The sequence below is a fragment of the Mastacembelus armatus genome, chromosome 15, assembly GCF_900324485.2.
Source record: "Mastacembelus armatus chromosome 15, fMasArm1.2, whole genome shotgun sequence".
NCBI lineage: Eukaryota > Metazoa > Chordata > Actinopteri > Synbranchiformes > Mastacembelidae > Mastacembelus > Mastacembelus armatus.
Window position 1 is genome coordinate 11,009,415 of NC_046647.1, and position 27,820 is coordinate 11,037,234.

The window sequence follows — 27,820 nt, forward strand, 5'->3', positions numbered from 1 at the left end:
TATAGAAATGGTGGTTTATGTTTGCCTGGCACAAAGCATCCTAATTGTGACACCCATGTGATAACAAATAAGCGTTTGGGATGTTGAGTTTATTCTTTGCAGCCTCCTCCTGTGCATTGCTGTAGGCCCTGTGTCTGGATCTGACAGGGAGGTCCTAAGTTTATGTGGCGTGGCATCAGGGTAGACACACACCATTACTCTGAAGCCCCAGGTTCACGCATGAACATCACACACAACCCTCATCCAGCCTCCCCCACTGATGGCCTCCTGGCTTGCCAAAGAGAGGGGCTGTCCTGCTTTCCTAGCCTCAATGATTCTGGAGGGTCTCCATCAATTAAATCTGATTTTCTGACTTCAACTCCACTGAACCCAACACAGCAGCTATTCAGGAAAGCAAGAGGGGTCACCAAAACCTGAGAAACTAAACCACCAGAGGCTCCTTCACATGAATGTAGAGAGACACATCACTGGCTCTGAGCACATACTAACCATGGGCAGGAGCAGGGCCTACATTTGATCTCACATAAATTACAAGCTGCAAATACAAAGAAGCTACATTCATACTCACAAACAATATAAACAGTTATTTAAATTGCTGACAGCTATTTTCCAAATGAACTGTGCTGCCTGGAGCAAGACAAGTCAGTATTCAGTTCACAGACTCCACGATCAAAGGGAATGTACAGATCATGTTTGCTCATTTTTAATACCTACTTGCCGCTGAGCTGTGTTTCACAGTATGTGTGTATTTGCAAGCATCGACCAGCACATAAAACTGGCATGTGTGGTTTGTGTTGAAATGCTGATAATTGCTATCATGTACACTATTTGGTAACAATTACAGATGTAGGTTTTAGCACTTTCCTTCGGGTAATTAGCATATAAACCTTCTAGTTATTGCTAATTTATACATATAGTTCTTGTCACAATCTATTTACATCAGAGAAATACTTTGCAGGAACATCACAATAAATGGTAATTATTAATTAATAATTACTGAATGTCCTTTTTTATCGTTTGATTTTTAACAAGGTTTGAAAGTATCTGAGGATTTGGGTTGCCTCATTGTTCCCAATGTGGTAACATATAATGTAAGCTGAATATTTAATTACTGATTGATGATCTTAATAATGCACCCTATTGTTTGTTGATGTATCACAAGTTTTGGAGCAATAATTATTTTGCAAAGCTATTCACCAGCCGATTCAAGTGTAGACAAGGCCATTCACTGGCTATTAGGAGTCGTTATCAGATTATAAATATGGTGGTAGGTGATCTCCAGTGGCCATAGTAATTATGACATAAACAAAGGTGGAAATGAGATGATGTAGCATCTATAGTGAGAAAGTCATCATTATGAAGAGCTGGGGTGGATGGATGGGTCATAAAATATAAGACTTTCCCAGAGGACACCATGTTGTGTTTTGTAATGATGAACATTATAACTTAATCCACAAGATAACAAGGGATATGGAATGATAACATCCAGTGGATGCATTGGTTTAGTGACTGACTGACAGTAGCTTCTGTTTTGGGTTAGGGTTATGTTAACAAATCCCCTAAAAACAACAAAACTAACAATAAACGGATCCTTCTAATAAGCATAAGACTGTCAGAGCTAATTCTTCTGTGCCATAGAGGTCCACTGTTGTCCAAAAATGTTTCTTACACTGGGTGATGTGTCTTAATTACCATAAAGATGGGAAGTGTTGTTCACACAATGCACTGGTTTTTTTTTTTAATGCATAAGAAATGTGTGAAACTAACATTGGAGAATAATTATTATAACACATCATTTATGACCTTTAATAAAGTTAGAGCTACCAACTGATCCATGGCTTCAATTAATGAATCAATCAGTTAATTCAGAGCATGCATGGTTTGGCTTTCTCTTGCATTTTTTTTTTTTAGGTAATAACACTGTAAACATAAAACAGTTCCTCCTGTTTTGTGTGCATTTTAACTCGCACACGGTTCAACAGTTTGGCCTGTTGTCACTGAAGTACTGAACAGACATGAGGAGTGATGGGTTATTCATGTGTAAACAAACAAGGCATGTTTGCTTGGGGGCAATCTTTTGGAAGAAATGTCATTCTGCATTGCAATGACCATAGATGACACCTGAAATCCCCTGGCAGGAGCAGAGCACAACTACATTTTGGTGCAGTTATATTTTGTGAGGGATCCCCCTTGTTCTGACTAAACCAACACCTTACTGAAGCCATTTCTCACAGTTACGATTCAGATGAAGAAACCCGTTTCCCCCATGGTGAGCTGAGACGGGTGGAGGAAAAAAAAAAAAAAAAAAAAAGAGCCAGCGCAGGCGATCAAAGAAGCATCGATCGGGTTGGCTGCTCTTGAAGCCCAGCGGAAAATAGCCTGCTTCTTCTCTGACTTTCCGATGTTATCATGGCCACGGTTCTCTTGGGAACAAAGGAACCACAGTGGTTTCCAAATACTCACACATGGATTCATAAACCTTCTCAAATTGATAATTGGCTTTGTTTCACCATCCTTGTTAGTCTTTTTTTGTCAAAGAGTGAAATGAGTAAAAGCAGCACATACTGTATATACTACAACACAGTCTTTGTGTACATTCAAACATTAGTTGAAATTTCGAAGTAATAGCTCTTAATCCTGCAGATTATTTTCTGAATGCTGCATATTTTATTAGTACATTATAGGATTTTGACTTGATTTTGATTTGATTTTGTATTTACTTTGCTGCTTTATTTGACCACTTGGTTTTGGATTTTAGGCCTGATCAATACGCGAGGTTGTTTAGCCTAATTATGCACTTTCTACTATATGTGTAGGTTAGGTAGTGGGAAAAGATTCTGGAGCGGAGGCTTCAGGCAACGATGCTATTTTCTACCTCAGAAACATAATGATGCCAGAGAGTAACGATGGCTGTGAGTGTTTTGGGTCTTTCATCCTGGCAGGTTTTCAGTACAACAAGTGTTCTTTCAAGTAGCGGCATCTCGACGAGTCTTCAACGCCACATTTTGGGGAAGCAGAGAGTTCTTACTGCCACTAATGCTGTTAAGTAGAAAATTGCAATATTTCCTCCAATATCATTCCTCAAGCTGCCCAAGCAGATTGACTGATGAAGCCTGTCTGGGGAAACTGAAATTGTTATTCTGTATCTTTTGCACATCAGCAGGCCTGTGGCAACAAGCAGTAAACACTTATTTACATGCTTATGCAACTGGCAGCAAGAATGCAATTACTTATCATTCAAGTCACCTCTAAAACCTTGTAAGACACACCAATCTATTTTGTTGAAATAAACTATAGTTTCCACCGTATACACAGCTGAAAAAGCCCTCAATTAGCACATTAATATAGCAGCAAAGACAGATTTTAATAATGCTCCAATTTGCAGTCCTTTTCAGCAAGTTATTTTTTTATTTTTTGCCTCTTCACAAAACCAAGTATTTTGTTTTTTTCTGTGTAAACCCAGTATGAGATTTAGATACACTGAAGCCATTTTTTTTCATTTGCCATATAATGTAATTAGAACTTTGCATCTATTACCTTTATGATTCTTAAAGCAATAATTCATCATTGTGGGAAACACAGTTATTTGCTATTTGCAAGACTGATCCCACTTTCCTACACTGTGTATATGGTAAAATCCGCAGATAAAACCGGCAGCACAGTTTAGCTTAGCGTAAAGATTGGTAACAGTGGAAACAGTCTGTCTGGAAAAATCAATGTGATGTGTTAATTAATGATCTTAAAAGGTGCTGGGTGGCAGATGTTGTTACTTTTGGACAGAGCTACTTGTTTCCCTGTTTCTAGACTTTATGCTAAGCTAAGCTGTTTGCACTAAGCAGAAATAATGAACCCTTTCAGCAAGATATATTGAGTTCAAAATAAAAAGGGACATTGCCTTCATTCTTGAAAAACACTGATCAGCTAGCATCAATTGACTGCCTCATTTTTTGGGGAAAACCATACTTAATGATCTACATATATTACACTTTATACTACAACGCAGAGCTTTGGGTTCAGTTCAGCCTGGTTTGCACACCCAGGAAAAGTGTTTGTCTGAAATGTCAGAGGATTATTAAATCGCTTGTTTAGTATTTTTGTCCACTCATGGCTTTTGGGTTTTGGAGTATTCAGCATCTAGTGGTAATTAGTGGAGGTGAACTCTTTAATTCATTATGAATTATCATACTTGATGTTAAATCACTTACACTCTCCTGTTTTTGTCAGTCTATAAAAAAAATAGTCTGCAAAATGGTTTGTACTATGCTTCAGTTTTTCTTAATAAAATAATGTCACACAGCTTTCCGGTTACAGTTTTTCAGTATAGTACATAAAGTGTAAAACATTACCTGTAAATTTATAAAACTGGCATCCATCATCTTATTTTTTTTTTTTTGTCACACTGTATTATCATATAAATGAAATATTTCAAATATCACTGAAATTTGGAAAGCTTTCAAAGACGTGACCTCAAAACTCTACTCAACCATTAGAAAAGATAAATAATAGAGGGGTTTTTTTCCCTGCAGTCCGTCAACCTTAATGTTAATCCTACAATCTGAATTATATCTTTCTTATTCAATATGACAGCACTGAGAGCCATATCCTGTGTCTGGTGATAAGACTGTTTTGTACTATATAGCCCTTTATGATGCTCCTTTGATTTTGGTCAGTGACTTGTGAGTTGATAGTAGATAGAGATTAAACAGAGGAATGATATAGTGTGACAGGAAAAGGCAGTCTCTCATCCTACATAGTTCACCACAGTTCATGTGGATAGCTGTATCATCAAATATATAAGCAGAGTCTAATATGTCTTAAGGGTTTTCTACTCTAATGAACATTGTAATATGTTTTTATTCATAGTTTCTTCCTTCAGTCCAGCCCTGTTTATGTTAAAGTTTAAATTCCATACAGATGGAGTTAACATGAACTGTATAATATGTTAACCTAAAATACAAGCAGGAGGGAAGTTTAATTCAGAAAAAAAAAAAAAAAAAAAAAGTGATGAATAATTCATGAAACTGTAGTTGTGCACGTTACAGAAATGATGTGTGTTTAATGGGGCTAATAACACCAGGCAACTCCGTGGACCTTGTGGGGGGTTTTTTTTCCACCCCATACACAAGTTTCTATTTTCCCAATACCCGTCTGTTTTTCTGAAGGCGAGCCATACCTTGGAGGATATGAAAAGTAGCTACATGTGAAAATTGCTTTTTGACAGAAGTAGAACTTTTCAAAGTGAGCTTCAGTCCTTAAATGAACTTCTTCAAAAAGTTAGCTTCATCATGAATTCTTTGTGTAAAACAAGCATACTGACCAAACTCATAACAGCTGTCGGAGAGGTCTGCTCTTCTCTAGGAAACTACCATCTGATTTCAAAGCAGCTGAGACGAAACTAAAGGGGAAAAAAAAAAAAAAAGAAAGCTTTTAACCAACTTGTTTTCAGTCGATCTTATTGTTGTGCATGTCACCTTTCTGCATATGTACATGTACCTGATTGTCTATGGGCACAGGGGTGTGTGTGACATTTCTGTTGACTCCTATGGTTTTTTTTTTTTTAAACTAATGATTTGAAATATTACACTTGTTCTGCAGGTGTAAATCAATGACTAAATTAACACATATAAAGTATTAATATTCATCTCGCTGAAATGATTCCTCTAAAATGAGACACGTTTCCCTTTCTATGTTATTACTCAGATTGCAAATATTATATTATATTATATTTTTTCCTCATGATGGGCAAACATCTTTTACCTGTTTAGCAGAACTACTTTATGTCTTTATGACAGGATGTACATGTTGCTCTGTTATGAAGGTTAAAAACATAAATTAGCTAGATATTATTCAGCAAAATGTATTCATTTACTCTATAACAGCTGAAGATATCTGTAGCTCACTTTAACTTGATTTGGGTCTTTTGCTTTTGGTGTGTATTTCATCATTTAGTTTCTAACATGCTGTTTTGTAGTTCCTTTAAATTTTAGTCTTAACAAATTTTTGAATGTATAATTACTGCATTTTTTTTTCATAATCAATAACCAATACTTGCCTAACCTTAATCCTAACCCTAAACCTAGCTTTAATCTAGACCTAACCTCACCCTAATTTTAAATTAATTGTAAAAGTCATCTCTACAGTGATTTGCATGGTGGGGAGCTGGTTTGGTCCCCAAGAGGAAGCCGAGTCCTCACATTATTGGGTAAACAGGTTTCGGTCCCCACAATGAAGCGAAACACGGACACACACACTCATAAATTTAAAGTTGACAGGAACATTTGCCACAATGATCATTCTGCTCCACGCTTAGTACAGGTGTTGACTTTTTAACATAGTGGTGAGACTAAAGAAGCATGAAGTTTAGACACATCATCCATGATAAAGAAGCAAAACTACAGTGCAGGTACAAAGTTCAATCATTTGCCGCTTCATGTGTAATATATGATTCATTCTCAGCCGCAACATAATTCGCTGCATGTATTAAATTGCTGTGGTGCTATCAGTCTTGTATTAAAGCCTCATTAATGATAGTGTTGAAAACAGACTATAACCACATACAAATAAAGAAAATTCCACAGAGCTCAGACAAAAAGGGGGAAGCATTTTCCAGTGAGAGCGAGTGTTGAGGGCAAACAGTGTCTCGCTGGTAGAATTTACATTACTGTTCAAATAAGATTTATTATTTATTCTTCCTTTAATGTCAGAGCACAGTTCAATATTTAAAAAAAAAAAAAAAAGCTCTTTTCTGACCAGCCCCACTGCACTGGCATATCTTATTCATTAAAGTTCCTCTTGTTTTGCTTTGATTTTAGGTGGTCACAGCCCCTCAGTGAGAGCTGAGCTTTGTTTTTCCTGGTGGGCCGATTGGGGTTTTTGCTCATAAAGCCTTTTTTAATGCGCAGTGCTGAAGAGAATTACAATGTGTGCTCTTTATGCCATACCCAGCCCTAAAAGCCCTGCACAGTGTGTGTGCTCATACAACAGGCAGTATGGAAGCGTTCACATAACAGGAACATTGCTGATGTTATACTACACAAATTAAACGTTTTCTTTGGTACTTTTTGTTAGAACACAGCAAAGGTAAAATCCCAAAATAGTGGACACAAGTGATTTTAGTGCCCAACTTGCAACTCTTTTTTGTTTTTTGGTATTGTGCCTACATAAATTAAACACACATAATGGAACACTACCTACAGCTCCTATGTCTCAAGCATCTGTGCTACAATTTTCTCCTTAATGAAGCAAATGAGCATGTTGCCGAGTTGCAAGCCACAGCTACCATGTGCAGGATTTTTCCGACAGTTGCTTTCATGTTGCTGACACCTGCTTAGGCTGTGTACAAGTGTGATCAAATTAGCACATCAGAAACCTTCCTTAGGATCCAGGAAAGCCCAATAAACCATTCCTGAACGTGTTAAACAATCCTGTTATTGATTCTTGGCTTCAAACAGTTTTCAAGGGAACCGTTTTCACATGCAGATATTTCCAAGGAGATAATACCTGAATCAACATCATATAAAATATGAACACAGGACCTAAATTAAATAAATGTAGAGTGGTTTCACTGCGGCACAGCTCTCATTTATAATTCACTGTATATCATATCTGTATGAATGCTATCTGCACATTTTAATAAAACAATGAATGAATGGCCTTTTTGGATACTGTCAGAATAAAATACAGTTTACCAAATTAAAAAAATAAAAATAAATAAAACTACAGAAAAACCATAACACTTCTTTTGGTAGACCATTGTGAATCCTAACAAACAAGTTAAACTCTTGAAATGACAGGATGATATTACTATTTGGGATAAGATAAGATTTAATCATCCTTGTGGGGAAATGCAGGTTTATTTATTTATTTATATTTACTATGTCCTTGTTTGGGTTATTTAATCTTTGACACAAATGTGTAATACATCTTTAAATCCTGCCTAAAACTGTAAAAGCACTTTAAATGATTATGAACTTCACTTTCAAGAACCTTCATAAAAAAGTTTGATACGAAGTCATGTATTTCGGCCACCTGTGCTTGGGCTTTTATTGTGGTTGTATTTAAGTTTTTGTTTTGTTTTTTTTTGTTTACTTCTCTGTTAATAGGGGTCAAGATAGGAGGAAGAATTAAAGTGGATGTTTTTGCCTTGTTTCACAACACTGTTTGTCAAAAGTTACAAATTTACTTTGTTCAGAAACAGCAGGTGATTATAAAGAGATTAGATTCCCTGGGTCACTGCAGCCAGTCACTGGACTGAGCAGCTCACTTCATCACCTTTTTGGCTTCACTTTGATGGCAGCCATTAAAGTAGACTTGAAAGCAGCTTCTTCCTCCATTGCTGCCAACTGTGAGCTGATGTCACCTGGCCAACCTCAAGCCAGGCACTGTGCCAGTGGGTGTCCTATTGTTTGTGAGAAACTTATCACTGGTGGTAGTTTTAGTTCACCAAAGAAGTTCTTACAACAACACAGAGAGTGAATGCTGGTTAAAAGCCTATAATATTACAGTATTTAGTTGGAATACAATGTACTTTTATTGACACTATGTCAGAGAAATCAACCTAATGGCGCTTCTAAATTCTTCTATTAGTTTGTGTTGGGATTATGTCAAAATGTAAGCTCAGGTCATTTTATGCATAACTGCAGCTTAATATCAGAAAATGGCAAACAAATGTATGAGTTGGCAGATGATGAAAGGCACCATACCCCTGTTCTCTTCACTAGAAATTAGCAGCTCTGAGACCCAATCTGCATCCCTTTCACTCAGTCTAAAGAAGGCCTATTCACTGGCTGAGGAGATGAGAAGACACAGAGCTGCATGACTTGCAGTTGGAGAGTGTAAGACCAGTGTTGGCAGTCTTAGAGGATGCAGCTGTTTTCCAGTCACTCAGGAAACAAAAGTTCCTCCCAGATGTTCAGGTGCTTAGAGCTCAATCTGAATTAAAGAAATCTGAATATGAATTGGGAAATTAACTGTGATTGTTGGTAAGTTGGTTGATTTCAATAACTGTCACAGTGACTGCCAACTTCAAGTATTTGCTTTCAATTATAAATTGCTGTATTCAAGCAAATTCAAATTCAGCTGCTCGACACGAGATTCATACATTCATATCCATGCAGTCCAAATTAAATCTGTCCCTGCACTGATATGTGTTCGTACTGAGTGAAGTGTCAGATCACATCATATCATATAAAGAAACTGCAGTTTAATTTTGTTGCTACAGCACACAGCAGAGATTTATCTACACACACACAGAGCACCGACCAAGGCACAAACAATATAAATGTAGCACAGTATACTTCAGAATTAGTGTCAAATCATAATTGGTTTGAGTCTTGTAAAATCTAATAAAATTCAGTTAAGATGTTCCATTCACTCTGTTTTCACACTAGGTTTCTTTGGTATATACTTCCATCCAACTCACTCACTCTCAACCGACATTGTACTTTGCCTATAATGCCCTTTGACGGCCCTCAGCACGGGCAAGAACTGTGTGGCAGCCGGCCATAGGTTATCTATGTGGGTGGCAATTGTAACAGAGGCAGCAAAAAACATGAGGGAACACAAACACAAGAATGCTCCTAATATAGGAAATGAGACTGTGCTCTGAAATAAAACATGACTTGTGGTTATATTACATTTATTGTTTATGGCTACAGACTGAATTTAGTATCTCTTCCTCCTCACTGGTCTTTTCACATGATTGCTGCACATTGGAGGGAATTTAATACATTTAACATGTATAGTTGAAAATAATAAATTTCAATCTGACTCCATTGATCAAAGACAACATCCTGTAAAACATCTTTGTTTGGCTAGACCACCTAATAGCAACGCAGAAGCAAAACTGGGCTTTCGTTCTTTACAGCAGTGCTTTAAAATGGACCAGAATGGCATGTAGTTCATAGATGTTACTATAACAAGAGAGGCTTTGTAAATACAGTAGACTGATAATTATACAGTGAGATTACACAATGATAAGTGAATCATGAGCTGAAAGTATCTACTCAGCAGGTCATCTGTCAAAGTTGCTGACAGTACCAGCTGGCCCGTTCTGGCTGCCAGGGGTACGGGCAGGTTAGAGGGTGGGCCTCCCACCATCATGATACTCTTCTCTATATCAGAGGCTGGAAACACAGCCAAGCTTCAAATTGCCGTGTGCTATTCTCCAGAACAACACTATAATTTATCAAAAAAAAAAAGAAAAAAAGAAAAAGAAAAACAACAACAACAGAAGGAAAGGAGGAGCAGATTGCCCATGCAGCCATTCGTGTCCAGCACATTACTGCAGGTTGCAAGTTCAAAGTGGGTCAAGGATGAAATACCAGCATCACAGCAGCTACAAACTTGCATGTGTGTGTATTAGCCAGCAATGGTATTCTGTGGCCAGTAAAGATAATCAAATTGTGGAGATCACTGGCAGGCAGAAGATTAGTGTGTTTATGGGTTTTACCTGATTGGTTATCTGTGAATACGTCCTCAGATGCCTCTTCCTATCAGCACACGTGACATGACAGGACTGAAGAAGAAGAAGAAGATACATACAGCTTTCGCCTGTTTTTCTCCTGTTGAAGAAAAAGATGAAAGAGAAACATCACTATCACATGATGAAAATCATTTCACATGTAATGTCACGAGAATTTAGTTTAGTTTAGTTTACCCAGCTTAGTTTGCTTTTATCTTTTTATGAATGATTGGCACATAAGCAATGAGAGAATTACTGTGGGCCATTTGGGAAATTTGCTTATTTGCCAATTTTTTTGGGAGTTCAGTGACATGATTGATATTGTATTAAGTCAAAATTTTCAGCACAGCTTTGTATGTTTATGCGAGTACATCACATTATCCTGTAAACAGTTCAGGCAACAAATCAAAAAACACATTTTGAATATGAAGAGTACATGTGGAAGAATCATTCCTCAGTGATATCTGAAAAGATTCAGTTCACAAATCGAAGAAGACACTAATGACAAAATTAAAATCAGAGGTTAGAGCCAAATCAAACACCTTAAAAGAGGGCATGATTAGGTATGTCCAGAATTTTCCAAGCCCATTACCCACTGTGAGACACTTTCTGGAAGATTTAATGGCTGACAAATCGACTTTGTGATGTAATGGCCAACTTTTATCACATTAGGATTCAAGGATTCTCTCACCAGATAATTTCAAGAAACAGAATAATCGGTTTGAGTGCATTCTAAGTAAAACCACCAGCAGGTGAAAGCAGTGAGTTGAGTGGGGAAGCTGGAGTTTATTTTGGCAGCATACTTCTGCATCCCAGCAGAGCAGAGGGTGAGAAGCCAAAGCAGTCAGCTGTGAGGGGTGCCCAGGTAGAAACTGCGGATGCATCATTAATTTCTCTCTGTTTACATTGTGGTAGAGAGTTCAAAGCTTGCTTTTTTCTTTCTGTGTGTGTGTGTCTTCTGTCCTCCCTCTGGCCCTGACCAGCCTGGCCTTTTAGACACTGGAGGCAGGTGGAATAGCAGGTCAGAATAGAAGAGAAAGCAGCATGGATCCTGCCAGTCACACAGGACCCAGAAGACAGAATGGCCAGGTCTTGCAGGACCAACTGGCAGATGGCTGCCTCAGGATAATGACCAGGTGACATCTGCAGAGTGAACAAGCCATCAGGCTAACAGTCTCACCTTGACCCACCAGGGAAGCCAAGCTGCACGTTCTCAACCTCCTCCTCTAACTCCTCCTGCATTTCTCTCAGGGTACACCCACAAACCAAGTGTAACAGAAGTTTATTCATTTACTAAGTTTCTCAACTCCTAAAAAAGAGGTGTGAGAAAGTTTTGAAAAAAAAAAAAAAAAAAAAAACTAACAGATTTTATGTGGGTGTTTGAATTGAATTCTCTTTTATTCACTAGAGATTTAGTTGCTGCCTCCATCAATGCCAAGTGACTGAGTAAATGTGTCTCTAAACCATTCTTCCATTTTTTTTTCTTCTGTGATTCTAATAAAATCTCCTCAAAACATCAAAATACTGTCAGACAAAACCAGACTGCTGGCAACTGAATAACTTCTAGTAGTAGCGATGCAGCAAAGACCCAACATAATGCAAAACTAAATAGCTGGGTTTATATTATTTTACTCACAATTATGGACAAGTGCCTTTGAAAAGGCAAAGTTTCTGCCTTGTCTAAAGACTCATACACATTGACTATGTGATGCTGTGCAAAAAGGTCATCTTTTGACAGTGCTGAGATCATGAAAAGGTCAGATTCCATGTGACATTTGGAAAAGAGGCAGTGTGATACCAACCTGCCAATATAATTTCATGTCTTTTTCGTCTAAGTGTTAACACCATTCATTGTTTACTAGATAGTATACTGTGGCTGTATTATTTCTGCCAAACTATTGTTATAGATGAAGTTAGGGAAAACTTGGTGAACTGAAGAGAAAGAGGTACAGTCCTGAGTGAAAGTGAAAAAAAAAATAGCACTGCAGCTGCAACAGTTGTGCACAACAAGTGAAAATGAAACCTGCAGTTTCTGTGGATTAATGTTCAAGTGTGGAACAGTCAAGAAAGTAGATAAACTGAAAGAAGTTTCAACATAGACTTTTTGGGCTCCTGTGGACAGACCATGAATAAATGACTATACGATATGTATTATGGAAATTGTTCACTCCCTTTTAATATTTTTCAGGATATATACCTCAATTTAGATGTGATTATTCACTCTTTTAAAGGTGCAGTGTGTAAAATATGAAAGAGTTAGCAGCATCTACTGATGATATTGCAGAATGTAAGCTTCTGAACACCCCTTAGTGCACCAGGTGCGAGGGAGGGTACGGTGGCCTCAACGTGTCATATCATAATGCAATTCCCTGTTGAGAACCAGTCTTTGATTTGTCCCTTCAAGGCCACTGTAGGAACGTGGCGAAGGAACATATAGTATTTTTCCAGTAACATATTTATGAATACTATAATGTATTGGAGCTAATAGATCATATTGAGCCTTTAATTAGCAGATATAAGCAGCATTTCAACAAAGAGAGGAAAATGTCCTGCATACAAACTGCAATGATCACTTATATTATGTATTGTCTTGTAACATACATATAAATAATCATTAAATATCCAGATAAGCATTCAACAGATTTTTTATCATGGTGCATGTGTGGTGCCCTGACATAGGCGTAATCCAGTATTTTTAATCCTCCATCAGGCTCTTAAAACTCCACTTGTAGTTTTCCTGTGAGAAAAGCCAAAGCTTATGAATTCTCTGACTGAACAGTCCATGTACTGTAGGCCTTTAGGATTTCAGATAAGATAAGATAGATAAATTATTAGAACCTCTTAGACTTGAGCACAGACAAACTGAAAATTTGAATGCTTAAGTCTGGAAAGCACAAACAGAAAACAATACCTACCTTAATGCCCATAGTTAGAACACTGCTATATATTGTCTGAATATTTTTTGTAGTTTGTTTTTCATTATCTTTAAATAATTTGCCTTCATGACTGTAAGCATGAAAAACACACTTGCCTAATGTTACTACATCCTATAAATTAATCTATTGCCTTTCTCTCAGTTGACATTAGTGTGATGTAGTAGAAGCTTTGTACAATAGCCAAGTGGTAGACTTTGTATGAAAACATAAAATCGGAGAAGCCACCATTTCTCACATATCTCAGCCAATTAAAACCCAACTACAACCCAAATTGGTGCCAATGAAATCTTGTGACTCAGGACCTCGGTTTCTGTTCTCTGTCCAGTCTGTTAAGAGCTCTGTTCCTCACTTTGCAGTTTTTGTGCCATTCACTCTCAAACTGTGAAGAAACACAAAGTGACTTTCACTCTCAAAGTACCCCCATCTTCTCTAAGCTCTTCTAGCTTATGCACAATGCTTAGCATGCACTTTCAAGTCGTTAACCCACTTTCTGTTACTTGTTTATAGACAAAACATACTTCTGGGGTTCACTGGGCTTTTGTATTTGAGGGAAGCATCTCTTACAAACAGCTTAAAGTCTCAGACAATGCAACCAGTACTTACATAAAGCATCCACCATGGTCATGTACAAGAATGGTCATGGTCGAATGGGATGGCAGTTGTGATGATGCTGTAAGTGGACGTTTCCTCAAATTGGGATTGTTCTGGAAGAAAAGCCACAGTGTATGTAAGAAATCACATCCAAAAAGAACAATGCAAAGTTTGTACTCGTGTAAGAACTGGGTCAACCCATAAACACATACACATGCGTCTTAAAGTATGCTGACATCAACATTTCATTGATTTTCAAAGCCAAATCTTTGGCTACAGGTTTACACTGAATAGATTTCTCTATGGACTCTGGGCCATTATGATGCAGTTAAAGATGTTTTGTCCACTGACCCCTCTCTGATGTTCATTTATAATAGCTTAACTTTAGTGAGTATCTGTATCCTATCTAGATACATAAAAACAAAAACAATCAAAAAAAAAAAAAAAAACAACCTCCCATTACTTCTCTGCAGGGGTGGAGAGCAATGCTCTGATCTACTGGCATGGATAAATCCATTTCTTTCACGTTTCATCGACTTGCTTTGCTTCTTTGCAGAATTTATTCAAGAAGCAACCCCATAGAAGATTCGTTTATAACAATGGTTAGTTTGAATGAAAAACAGAGGAGTGTGAGTGACAACTGTGTACATGCAGAGCAGACAGAATTAGGAGAGTTTGTTTAAAATGCAAATCAGAAAGCATACCACATGTTCTGACTCTTGCTGGTAAACACACCTACAGGTTTGTTAGAGATTTTTCAAACCATTAAAATCACTTTCAGTCTTTTAGTGTCCAAAATAACTCAACAGACACAAAAAGATTTCAGCATCGGGCATACTGTTCATCAAGTATGCATCATTTTAGTAATAACCATAATTGATTATGCAGACATGCGTATGGACTCAGAGCCTGAAGGAAAATGTCAGAAAAATACAATACTTATATCAAGGGAAACCTGTAAAAATTACAAAAAAAAAATAAAAAATAAAATACAACTTGTAGAAATGCTTGACAAAATCAATACTGGGTGTCATTAAGATGATCTAGCAACAGTGACAATTATTGATCTGACATGTGACATATTCTATGTATATTTTTGGGTGACAGCTCAGGAAATATCTTAATCTCATGCGAGATCTTCAAATGCCAAGATTCATTTCTGTCTGCTCCCTTTGGAACGATGTTATTATGGTTGGGGAGATGACAGTTGTATCAATTATGCATAAGGTGAGTATGTGAGTGTGCAACTATGCAAATCAAGTTCACCCCATGGATGGCAGAGAAATAAATGAGAATGCTCATTTCAGCGTGGCGAGTTCAGGTAAATTCTCAGCATTTATGCTCCAGGAAAGTCAGTGAACAAACATCCAAGAAGATTTTGGCTGAAAACCACTTGAAAATCAGTTTGCAGGACATTTTACTGAGGCCAAACCTATACGACTGAACTGGGCTGCATGTCAACAGTATGGCTGATTCTTTTTCTACTGATATTCTATACATATTATACAACATGTAAAACTTAAAAATATGTTAAAGACATAGTTTGAATATGGTAAGTATGAAGCTGGAGCTAGCAGACAGTTAGCTTAGCAATGTATAAACAAGGGGAAACAGTGAGCTGGGTAACTGAATATGCCAACCATCACCTCTAAAGTCTAAAGTACAATATCCAAACTTATAAGCTTTTTCTGGAAAGAAATGAGTATGACAACCTTAATTTGAAAACATTTTCTTCAAACTATTTTTTCTGAGGGCAAGAGTGAACATTGTACGAACGAATTCTACTGAACCAAGACAAAAAAAAAAAAAAACAAAAAAAAAAAAAACATTTAGACACTCTGTTTTACTCCCACTTCTGTTGTTTATCAAATAAAGACACAGACAAGGAAATAAAGAAATAACCCAGTTCAAAAGCATCAATTCAATTGCAAAATAATAGTTACCATGGAAACAAAATCTATCCACCTATTTATCTATCTGCCTCGTATCTATCTATCTATCTATCTACCTAATGTACTCATATAGGTTAGTGTATAACTCAATATTTACATCCATATGTATTAGGAGACAAGTGTGAGTAGAAGCTATATCTGCATAAGCAGAGTGGACGGACTGTAGAGGATGGATGATCTAGTGGGATGTCCTCTTGCTTGTATCCTTCACATCCCTTTCTCCCCCTAATCCTCTCACTTTTTGTCTCAAAATCTCTAATATAATCTTTCTCCTTTCTCCTGACTCACATGCTGCACATTCTCACAACAACAGCTCCACCAAGAGGTGAAAAAATGCCCACCTCAGGTTTACGCTCCATGTTTTTTTTTTTCTTCCATCAGTTCAAGGGAAGGCACTTGCTACATTTCCCCCTGACAGTGAAATGCAACTCCACATATTTTCAAGGTCTATGTTTTAAATTTCCTCTTAACTGAGAGCTGTTTCACTGTGAAGTGTTCAGCAGGGTAGCAGGGGGATTATTTATTGTCATTCAACACACAGCACTGCTGAATCAACACTCATAGGATCAAACAGTAAGGACACTGCATGTTGGCAGAGAGCTGCTCTCATCATTGCTTGTACATAAGTCAAAACCAACATAACCTACACGTGTTCAGCACACACACTGACAAAATGAACTTTTAAATCCATCTGTTGGGAGGGAAAGATGAGTCACTATGAGTATATAGTTTGTGGCTGCATGATCTGAAAACCTCCAGTATTTGAAGTCAATAGGAGCCAAATGCTTCAGGAAATCTGCGGTCCACATTTAATAACTTCAGATTTATGAGAACCGTCCTCCAGAAGGTCTTTGTGTAAGACATAGGGGATTGTATATCACATGTGAAACAAACAATTTAGAAAAGAAGTTATAGTAAGTTCCTTTTTCAAAAGACCTTAGATATATTTATGAAGTCACCTTATGTTTTAGTCATCTAGAAAAGGGCATGGCTCTCTTGTTATAGTATTCTTGTAGGTGCCATAAAGTGCTCTCATTTTCACTTTCTCCTGCCTTACGTATTAATATGCATTTTAAAATAGATAATAATAACTCTGTTTACTTTCAGCTGCATCATTCCAGATCATATCACCAGAAAATTAAAGAAATAAATGAAGATTTATCTCTCTCGCCTTCATGGCTCATAAAATGTGGAATGATCTGCCACCTAGTCTTCACACATATATTTATACTAGCTTGTAATTAATACAAGTTACAAGTTACAAATTCAGGCATTAAGCAGTCAAGCTGTGATTGTAATTCACAAAGTAGATACTGGGCGTTAAATGTAGGAGTAGTTGACAAATATGAGTAAAAAAAAATTTTTGTAAAAACACAATTTATAAAGAAAAAAATTCGAAAAATTGCAAAAATATAAGGTGTCATTCCTACTAGACTGATTTCAATGAACTGCACTGTGAACATCCACTTAAATCCTTCTCATAAAAATACCAATACCACAGCTTCAAAATACTCCATAAATGCCATTTCAAATCCTACTTAAGTGAAAGTGCACAATTACTATCAGGAAAATGTACTTAAAGTAAAAGTACCGCTCTGCAGTAAAACATATATATTGACTGGACATTAACAGGGTCGACAGTTTAAATCAACAGACAGCCACAAAAGTACAAGACAAAGAACTTCTGTGTTTCTGAAACAAATGTGACTTTCCACTAGCTTTCATAGAATCATAACTGAAACGACTGATAAGTAAAGTTAGATAAATAAAAAAGTAAAATGTATATAATTAAAATGGAGTATCACGTTTACCTTTCCAAGGTGTTTTGCCTCCAAGGAAATGATGTGTCCTTTAGGATATGACATCATTATATAAGACTGGAAGGAAATGCTAAAAAAAAAAATCTAACTTTAATTGTTCAAATAAAATGTTACTCATAACATTGACAATGTAAAAAAAACATTTTTGTTTTGTTACTTAAAGAGTTGCTCTTAATTGTGTTTCCACAACTTTCAAAGTCAAGCGATTTGATTTGAGGCTTTAGTTTTATCTTTTTCACCATGACTTTAAAAACTCTCTTCAGTTCCTCTCATCGCCTCCAGAGGGCGATGCTGTTATTTCAGCCGCACGTACAGGCGGAACTCGACGTGGCAAGTAGATAGTTTACTTCCTGTATGTGGTATCGTAACGTAACTGTCGTCGGTTTGCCCACAGTCTCTCGGTCGAAGCAGTTTTGCTTCCTCTGGCTGTGCAGCAGCTTTTCAATAACCAGTAAGTGCGAGGTGGGGACGCTTACATGAGCAGCGGGTCGTAGGAGCTCAGCAGCCGCACAGGAGACATGACGGCTGGGCTGCTGGTGGTGTTTCTCGGGGGTTTGCTGGAGGTTTCCAGCGGCGTCTCCACAAACAGAGGGGGATATCCGTCATTTACAGACGAAATCCCGTTCAAAATCACATGGCCTGGCGCTGAGTTCACGCTGGTATGCTTGTTGCTTTGGCGACATCGTTTTCTAAATTGAAATTAACTCTGCACTTTATTTGGAGCCTGACAGGTAAATAACAAACGCTTGTGTGTGGATTTCAGCCAACTTCAGGTGCACTTTACAACGAAGACGACTTTGTCATAGTGACGACAACAGAGAAGGAGAAGTACAAATGCCTGCTGCCTTCACTGTCAGCTGGAGAGGAGGTAACAATGTCTCGAACATTTCTTTACCAACTTGGGAGAGCAGCCTGTCTTCCACTGCTTTAGCTACAGCCTGTAGCTTTTTATTCACTGATGTTACAGTATAGTTGGACTCAACTATATCCAGAAAGGTAGTAGAAACAGTAGTATCCATATGATCAGGTCAGGTTTTAGACTAGTCCGTTTTACACAAGACATCAAGTTTGAACAGGGGAAACTGATCGATGGAGAAGAATCTATGTGATGTGCAGTAAGATTTCTGCTGTTTCTATATTCACTGATACAGCCCCCCACGCCTCCTTATCACAGTTGTTATTCTCTTATTTGTTTGGTGTCTTTTGTTGTCTCAGGATGATGATAAGGACTACACCGGTCCCAGTCCAGCTGAACTGCTGGAGCCACTATTCAAACGCAGCAGCTGCTCATACAGGGTGAGACTTCTGAAGTTTCTTTTCTACTTTTGTCTGATTTCCCTGCTTCTCTCAGTGGAGAGACCGGAAATGTGATCAGATGGTGTTCACGCTACATTAGCAGAGCATGAATAAGAACCTGTTTGTTTTTTTTTTGGTGAAGACTCACTCATTTCTCTAAATTTGCTTTTGACTGGCCAACATTACAGATTGAATCATACTGGACTTATGAAGTCTGCCATGGAAAGCATGTAAGACAGTATCATGAGGAGAAGGAGACTGGTCAGGTCAGTGGTAATATTGTTTTCAGATGGCAGAAATGAGGAGCCAGCACTAAGTGTAATATGTACTGAGGGAAATTATGTGTTTCCACAGAAACTAAGTCTTCAGGAGTACTTTTTGGGGAATATGGCACAGAAGAGCCAGTTGACAGAGACAGGTGAATGTCATTTTATATCATTTTGTTTCAATAACGCTGTAATATGTTGAGTGTATTAGTCTCTTCCTTATGCTAAAGCTACACATTCATTTTTCAGATAAAGCTGAAGATGTAGAAAATGTCAAATCAGCAGCTGAAATGGAAGCAAGTATAATATTGAAACTTCAATAACCAACCAGATTTGTCGGATTTGCATTGAATTCTCATATGTGTTTTTCATTTTCTTCACTGGTGTCCAGGTGCCCACTAAGAATATAGAAGGTCAGCTCACTCCGTACTTCTTGCAGGAGATGGGAAACGGGACTCCTTGTGTGCTGAAGCATAACCAGCCCCGCTCTTCGTCTGTGCTTTATGTCTGTCATCCGGAGGCCAAGCATGAGATCTTGTCTGTTGCTGAGGTCACTACCTGTGAATATGAAGTGGTGGTTTTGACACCACTACTTTGTGCTCACCCAAAATATAGGTAGATCTACAAAATGACAGCCTTTTAAATATAGTGCTTATAGGAATTAACCTCAGTAGTAGAAGTATGTTGAAAAGTCTGAAATACTCTTTTAAGATCAGTTATTTCTGTGTATCAGGGTTCTACTTAAATGCATTTTCCAGCAGGTGAAATTTCTGAATACATCTTACTGGTTCCACACTTGACATGTTTTCTGTATAGGTTCAAGTCCTCCCCGGTGAACGCCATCTTCTGCCAGGCTCTGGCAGGCTCCCCTCTACGACCTCAGCGGCTTGCTCAGTTGGATAAGGAGCAAGAGGAGCAGCTTAAACCGCCTTTCAGCACCACCTCTGACACAAGAGAGGTACAACATGCACAGAAGGATGACACAGGAAAAATGGGTACAGACGACACCAGACTTATTCATATCTTTGACATGTTACAGGAGGAAGCTCCACCAGTAAGAGAGGAGGCCTTCACCTCCACTCACAAGCCCATGACTGTGGGAGGGCAGTCTCAAGTCACTGTCGGCACCACTCACATCTCTCGTTTGACAGCTGATCAGCTAATCAGGGAGTTCCTCAGTGGCTCATATTGTCTTCATGGGGTGAGAAATGTTCATCTGTAGTATCTGGGAAATGTCTAATACATTTTGACACATAGACTACATTTACGTTGCATGTTGAAATGGCCCAAATCCCAAATTTTCTTTTTTTTTTTTTTTCCATCCAAGTGACTCAGAGCTCATGTGCATATGATGCTCAGATTTCAGTTCAGTCTGCATATAAATAGCAATTTACAACCCAAACAGTGTTCACACTGGACCTACTATCATGTCCCTTACAAACATAAATGTGAACCATCAATACAAAAAGATTGAGCCTGACAAAAAATAGAATAGAGCATTAATATGAATAAAGTTATACTCATTTCAATGTGTGTGTTTCAGGGGGTAGGGTGGTGGAAATATGAGTTCTGTTATGGAAAGCATGTCCATCAATACCATGAGGTAAGGCAGACAGAGAGAAGTAGCATTAGATTATGCATTTGCAGAGTGATGAAAATGCCTCTTGGTTCCTCAGGATAAAGAGCAAGGAAAGAACATTGTGGTGGTGGGGAACTGGAACGCAGAAGAGCACATTGAGTGGGCCAAGAAAAATGTTGCCCGATCTTACCAGCTCAAAGATGACGGAGTGCAGAAAGTCAAGTATGTGATACATACATATATATCTATTTGGCCCTAACACTTTTTGAAATTAATTTTTCTCTGTTCATTTTCCCTCCTCCATGATAGGTTGGTTTCCCACTTTTATGGTCATGGGGATGTGTGTGATCTGACAGGAAAGCCCAGACAGGTCATCGTCAAGCTCAAGTGAGTGTACTGTCATGGAGAAGGGTCGCGGAGTGTAGCATCAGATTAGTGAGCCTACCCTGAGTCAGTGCATGAGTAAGGCAATACTACAGTGTTTTCCAGTTGTTTCACTCATAAAATCTGTATTCTGTCAGATGTAAAGAGTCTGAGTCTCCCCATGCTGTCACTGTCTATATGCTGGAGCCTCAGACCTGTCAGTACATCCTGGGGGTAAGTTCACTAGTAACCAGTAAGTCACAGACACTGAAACAAAAATGCATTTTTGAATTAGCTACAGGGCCAACCCCTACTTTGGTTTTGAGAGCTAAATAAAGGGAATCTCCTATTTCAGACTGCAACCAATCCATATATCAATCTAAATCTATATCTTTTTTTTTTTTTCTTAGGTTGAGTCTCCAGTCATATGCAGGATTCTTGATACGGCTGATGAATATGGACTTCTGTCAATCTCCAGCTAAATACAGATTATATGACAGCAACAGAGCATGAAGGACAAGGAGAGGAGAGACAGAGTGACGTGCACTTACAAAACAAAAGTCTGTTAAAAGAAGAAAGATTCCTATGACAATTGCAAGGTTAAAGTGAGGTAAACTTGATCCTGGGGATGGACTTGATGTTTCCCAGGATCACACAGCCTCAGCCCATACCCTGATCTGTGAAATGGGCAAATGCTACATCATAGCAATCCAGCAGACTAGCTCAGATTTTCTAAAAACACAATGGAAACAGGGATATTGCCTCACTCCACAAGGCAGTGGATTTATTGCCTATAATTCATATCTATGCTTCACTTTGGTGTTGATTAATTGCAAGAAAAGGAGTGATGAATCAGGGGATTCATAATCGTCAGGGGAAATCAACAATATTCATGGTGGTTTTATTGTCTTTAAGGTGTGTTTGTGTGTGGGTGTGTGAGATATGAAACAATTGGCTGCTTGAATGTGACACTTTGTACTTGTAGATATGAGAAAAGAATCTGAAAATGTTTTACAGCAGTGAGTATGCTGTGCGCATTTACAGGATGAGTGAGTTTAACTTATGCATTAGAGGATGCTGTGGACTAGCAATGCAACTCAGTGGCTGATTGAAATATATAAGTTTGTGAGATGTACAGAATTTGTTTGGGCTTCTAAGAAGTATTCTGTGGTTTTATGAAGATGCACACTGGGATTCTGATGACTGCTGTATCACAGGGGTAAAAAACTGTGCATTTGCAGAAAAGAATAAAGCTTAAACATGAAACCTCATCTACAGTGTTCCATTACCATATGCAAAAAATATTTGACTTGAGATTTAAGGAATACTTGTATCATGGCAAAATATTTGCTTATTATTCATGCCCTGTTAATTCATGCCATGACCTTTTAAAAAAAAAAAAATAGAATTTTTACTTTGTTTTTCTTGGTATTCATTACGTGACTTTAGTTTAAAACCATGGTATCTAATTGAACCAGACACGTTTTAAAAAAAAAAAAAAAAAAAAAGCATCATTTACCTTCTGGGAAGGACAAGAAGGTTGTTGATCCTCTATTGAAGGACATTTGCTGCAGTAACCTGCCAAGGCCAATGTAAGGCCACCAGAGGGCGCTGATGGTATGTGTGTAGTATAATCTTATTCATATATGATTTGTTTTCATTTATCAATAATAATGACTTCAACTGTAAAATAATCATTGCAGTTTGAGTTAAAATTGACACAGGTACTGAACCGTAGCAGACTGAATGAAATAAAGATGATCAGTTATTTCATTTAAAATTGGAGCAGGTGGATATATTCTAATAGCAGTTCATATAATTAACCACTGCAACTAAGTTAGTCATTACTGATTAATCTGCCATTATTTTCTGTTTTTACAATAAAAAATATAAAATTCTGTTTACTAAATGGCAAAAAAAAAAGTGCACACACTTTGAAAGCTGGAACCAACAAAGTTAAAAAATGATAGTTACCAAATACTTTGCTGTCAATTTACTAACCAAATGATCATTTAGATCTAGCTAAAAAGTGAAAGCACAGATTTGCTGCACTTGCCAAACATTTATTGTGTGAAAAAGTGTATGAGGTTCACAAATACATTTTTTTCTTAAGAAGCAATAGTCCATCAAAATGCAACTGATAGCCTGTGGGCCTGTGCAGGGTTTCACAGCAACTGATATCAGTGCTCAGCAGTTTCAACCAGAGAGGAGGCAGCAGTGAAACCAGCAACAGCAGTCTTTGGCTGCAATGAATATCAGAATCTTGGTTACACATGCGTGTGCAACACAGGCATGGATTTAAGTGAAAATGTAAAATTTGTAAAATATATTTTTTTAAAAATCAATAACACTAAACATTTCATGGAACTTTCATGAGATTTTTTTTTGCTGGTTTGTAGTCTCCATTGTCCAAGATTTGCATTCTGGTTCTTTAATTTTTCCACTTGAAAAAACTTAACGTGAACTGCCACTGTAAGACAGAATGGAAGAATAATACTGATTTCAAATACATAAAATAGGCTGCATTCTTGTTCTTCTTTGAATTCCCATTTGGCAAGAATGTCCGATCCTTTCTGTTTGGCAGGTCTTTTGATTAGACTGAGGGAATAGGAATCTGGTGCACTGAGGTGCTTTCAAAGTCTTGCAGTGCATCTTGGTGAGTGTGGTAGTGCATGGCTACATATGATTTGGCAAAAGCAAATGTCTGAGAACTGACAGGCTGCAGGCTGGTGGGGGAGCTTGGCCCTGCAGAGGGACTGCTATTGTATATGCTATAGTAGGGCTCAATGCGAGTGTTTATAGGTGTTGACGTACTCGGTGGACGGGGTTTGCGCACACCTGTGGCCCTTGGACTGCCAGCGCAATCCCTGGAGTGACTGGGACCACAAGCCTGGTCTACAAGCCTCCTCTGTGGCTTGGGTGATAAGACATAGGCTGAGTTGGTCTCATGATGGGAGGATTTATTGCGATTAACTTCCAGGCTGCCCTTCCCCATTGCATGCAGGCGTGTCTTTTGCTTGCAACAGAGAAAGCCCAGTGCCACCCACTGAATACAGCACAGCACACGGCGGCGAAGGCCTGCACTGTTGCGTGAGTACACAAAGGGATTGATTCCTGACTTGAGAAAAATCAGCACAAATCCACACAATTCAAACTGGTAATGTGCAAAGCTGCTTTCTGGTGACAAAACATCCTGTGCCAATGAAACCCCCATTGGCAAGCAGCAAAGCAGCACAGAGATCACTATAACTACACAGGTGACAACTGCCTTGGAGTCTTTGGCTGTGGCCAAGTTGACTGTAGACACTACCTGACAGCTGGTAGCTCCTTGGGCGGCACCTGGAACCAAATGCTGGTTGGTCCTGTTGGCGTACAAGTGTGTCTGAACATTCTGCAGTTTGTTGTAAGTCTGGTTACGGTACAGGGAAGGTCCTTGAACAGCACACTGCATGCTCTCAAAGCCTGCTGCAATGAGAGGGGGTGGGAGCTGGGGGCAAGTGGCATCTACTGTGATGATGGGACATTTCCTCACTTGTGCATTCTTCCTCAGTGTTTGAGCGATCATCAGATAGGACACTGACACCACAGCTACACAAAAGGCGAAGTCTGCCAGGTAGACGTACAACACAACCCTAGCCTGCCCGTCTCCGAGGCCAAAGTGGGGCAGGCAGGGTCCATCTCTACGTGGGTATGCTCGCATGGTAAGGAGAGCAGCCATGGTGAAGCTCGATGTCCACAGCAGGGCAGTGAGAGCCAGTGTACAAGGGAAGGATGCGGTGCGGTTGGGCTGCTGCCCCAAAACCATGCGCAGTCTGTGCAAAGCAATTACAGCTACCGTCTCCAGGGACATGATGATGAAGCCCGAGCTGGTTAAGTGGAAGGCAAAGCAGAAACTCTTCGACACACCATCCCCTCCCCCTGCATCCAGGAAGAGGACCAGTGCAAACATGGGAGCAGTCACACAGCAAATGAACAAGTCACAGAAGGATAAGTTGAGGATCATGAAGTCAAAGTTAGTGCGGAACTTGCGAAATGCTGGATCAAAAAAGGAGAGGAACACTACAAGGTTGCCATAGGAGCCCAGGCAGAAGATGAAGATAAGGAGGAGAGAGCAAAAGGTCAAGGTAGCAGTGTGGATCACGGCCCAAGCTGACGGGGTCTGTGTGCCCAGGGTGCCATTGAAGTTCTGATGTCTTGGCACATCCACCAGGTCTGATGGTGTAACAGTGGTGTTCATTGTATTGCTAACCATTTATAAGGCTCCTACAGTCATCAGTGTCAACATTATTCCTCTGTAGGAAAGAAGCACATGATGATTACAGCACCTGCTCAGCCTGCCATCACTGCCACCTTGGTAGAATGCTGCAAAGGATAAAAGTCATATATTAGCTATAATAATAACATCATGCTGGAGATCACTAACTATTCACGTTTGATGAAAGGGAACAATGCAGAGCTAACCTGCTGTAAACAGGTACTGATTAAGAAACATGCATCACATGTTGGATACAAGCAACAGTAAGCTAACGATATGCACCACTGCATTTGTCCAATTATACCTTACACCCCCTCTCCCCAGACACACACACACACACACACACCAGCGTCTGCTGAAATGGAAATAGCCTGTACACCACTATTTTACCAATGTACCCAGATTCAAGTGGTTAAATGGCTTCGATTTACTATACTGACGATGAGAAAATATAACCTACCAGCTGTACTCGATCGTGCGTCCACCATCATCATCATCATCATCATCATTTGATACAGCTCGTCTTCATTGTAAAACAGTACGACAGTAAGTGAACGCAACGCGGTTTTGGGGGGGGGAAAAAACGTATTTCAACAACAGCTCGGCCAAAATACCGGTACCTTTAAAAATCACTGCCATAAACACGTCTCCTCACATGTCTGCATTCATTTTCAACGCGAATACATGAGCGCATTCTCGTTTTCTTTCACAGGAGCGACGGCCACTGGACGTGCACCGAAAAAATGAGTATGAAGTCACTGCCTACGTAGCTATCTGGGCATGAACATAACCACTGCATTCAAGAAGTCCATCTGTAAAAAGTAACCTGAATTCTCCGTTTACTCGCAGTATTTTAACACAAAAAGAAAGCTCGTTTCTCCAATATTTGACTTAAATTACGAGATTTAAAGAGACCATAAAACCAACACATTCTCTTGCGATAACGTTATATCAGATGTTACCGCAGCAAACGTTTTTTTTACCATGGCAACATAACCAGCATCGGCTAGGTTCGGTCTAATCTCGGTTTACAGGGATTAAAAAAAAAATACTTCCCATGTCAAACTTTTATTAAGGCAGCTAGCAAAAATATTTTAACTATAGTTCGCACGACTGAGTGATACAGGAAACATATTTAGCTGCAAATTACATTATTCATCTTTTCACAACCGGCATGATTGGGAGCGGTAACGTGGTTGCTGGGCAACACACGATGATGATTTTCTTAGCTAATTAATATTTAAAGCAGGGACAGTAATCATGTGACATAGAGGGTCAAGATAGGCTTTCAGTAGATTTGCATTCAAATAGCCTGTTCTTTGTTAAATAATAGAAAAATAATATAAATCATTCTACTCACTGTTTTCTGCAGGGAAACTTCACCTGGTCACATAAAGAGTACTTGCAAATTTTAAATTGTCTAATTTATTAAAGAAAAACATCAAATATAGTTTTGTTAGAAACAATTTATTGTCATCTCATTCAATAAGCAAATAGTACATCTAAAAAAAAAAAAAAAATCACTGCAGTTTTGGCACTACACTATACATAAGTGAGGTACTAAATGCTTCAATGTTTATAGCGATTTCAAGTCATCAGGGGAAAACATAAGCAAACCAAATTTGTTTAATCTTACTGGGTTTTAGAAAAAGGTAAATACCCAAAGATTAGAGGAAAGAGGTCACAATTATGGATAGGCAATTTGGTTGTTTTCATTGCACCAAGACACATGAAATGGTAATCAAACTGTGCTCAGGTCCTCACAGCAAACGCATCACAAAGCACAGCAGCGGGGAGCTTGCTCTCTCCCTTTCTTTGCAAGAGCAGATGAGCATAAACTCCACTGCTAAAAATTCTGCCATCTACTTAATCTCAGATATTCTATGAAAAAAAAAAGCAAAACACTTCGCACTTCAAAAAAAAAAAAAAAGTCAAATAAATAAATAAATATGTTTGCGCATATTTGCTATACCATGATATATACATACATGATGCATATAATCATATATAGATCAAACAGTCACACAAACATTGTGTGTTGCAGGTTTAAGTCTAGTCTAAAAAGACAAGTCTTCAATAGTCAATTCTCTCTGGCTTGTGACAAACATTTCACTAGTGGAAGATAGTAACGAGTATGTCCTGCTGGACATTGTGTTGGCTCAGAGTTGATACTTGGGATATGATCCTGAGAAATGTGTGGGACACCTGCAGATGTCTTCAAGCATCCCATAAACACACACACACACACACACACATACATCTGTGTACATGCACACAAACAAATTAAAAAAAAGGGAAAA

At 38.6% G+C, this 27,820-nt stretch overlaps 2 protein-coding genes and 1 long non-coding RNA gene across 3 annotated transcripts; 1 reads left to right on the forward strand and 2 right to left on the reverse strand.

Annotated features, from left to right (window-relative positions):
- Nucleotides 1-14,000: 14,000 nt before the first annotated feature.
- Nucleotides 14,001-17,804, reverse strand: LOC113131419 (uncharacterized). The gene is made up of 2 exons (XR_003295806.1): nt 17,753-17,804; nt 14,001-14,102 (listed from the first exon to the last, which is right to left on the reverse strand). It is a non-coding gene; the product is annotated as an uncharacterized LOC113131419 (long non-coding RNA).
- A 302-nt stretch (nt 17,805-18,106) lies between these two features.
- erlec1 (endoplasmic reticulum lectin 1) lies at nt 18,107-22,536 on the forward strand. The gene is made up of 14 exons (XM_026310174.1): nt 18,107-18,420; nt 18,525-18,629; nt 18,977-19,057; nt 19,246-19,323; nt 19,412-19,475; nt 19,573-19,619; nt 19,715-19,938; nt 20,140-20,281; nt 20,363-20,524; nt 20,867-20,926; nt 21,000-21,124; nt 21,212-21,289; nt 21,424-21,499; nt 21,676-22,536. The coding sequence occupies exons 1-14, from the start codon at nt 18,280-18,282 to the stop codon at nt 21,745-21,747; spliced, it is 1,455 nt and encodes a 484-aa protein (XP_026165959.1). The 5' UTR covers nt 18,107-18,279; the 3' UTR covers nt 21,748-22,536.
- Nucleotides 22,537-23,858: 1,322 nt separating this feature from the next.
- gpr75 (G protein-coupled receptor 75) lies at nt 23,859-26,022 on the reverse strand. Its single transcript, XM_026309984.1, has 2 exons — nt 25,981-26,022; nt 23,859-25,627 (listed from the first exon to the last, which is right to left on the reverse strand). Exon 2 carries the CDS (start codon nt 25,515-25,517, stop codon nt 23,859-23,861), a length of 1,659 nt encoding a protein of 552 aa, XP_026165769.1. The 5' UTR covers nt 25,518-25,627; nt 25,981-26,022.
- Nucleotides 26,023-27,820: the final 1,798 nt, after the last annotated feature.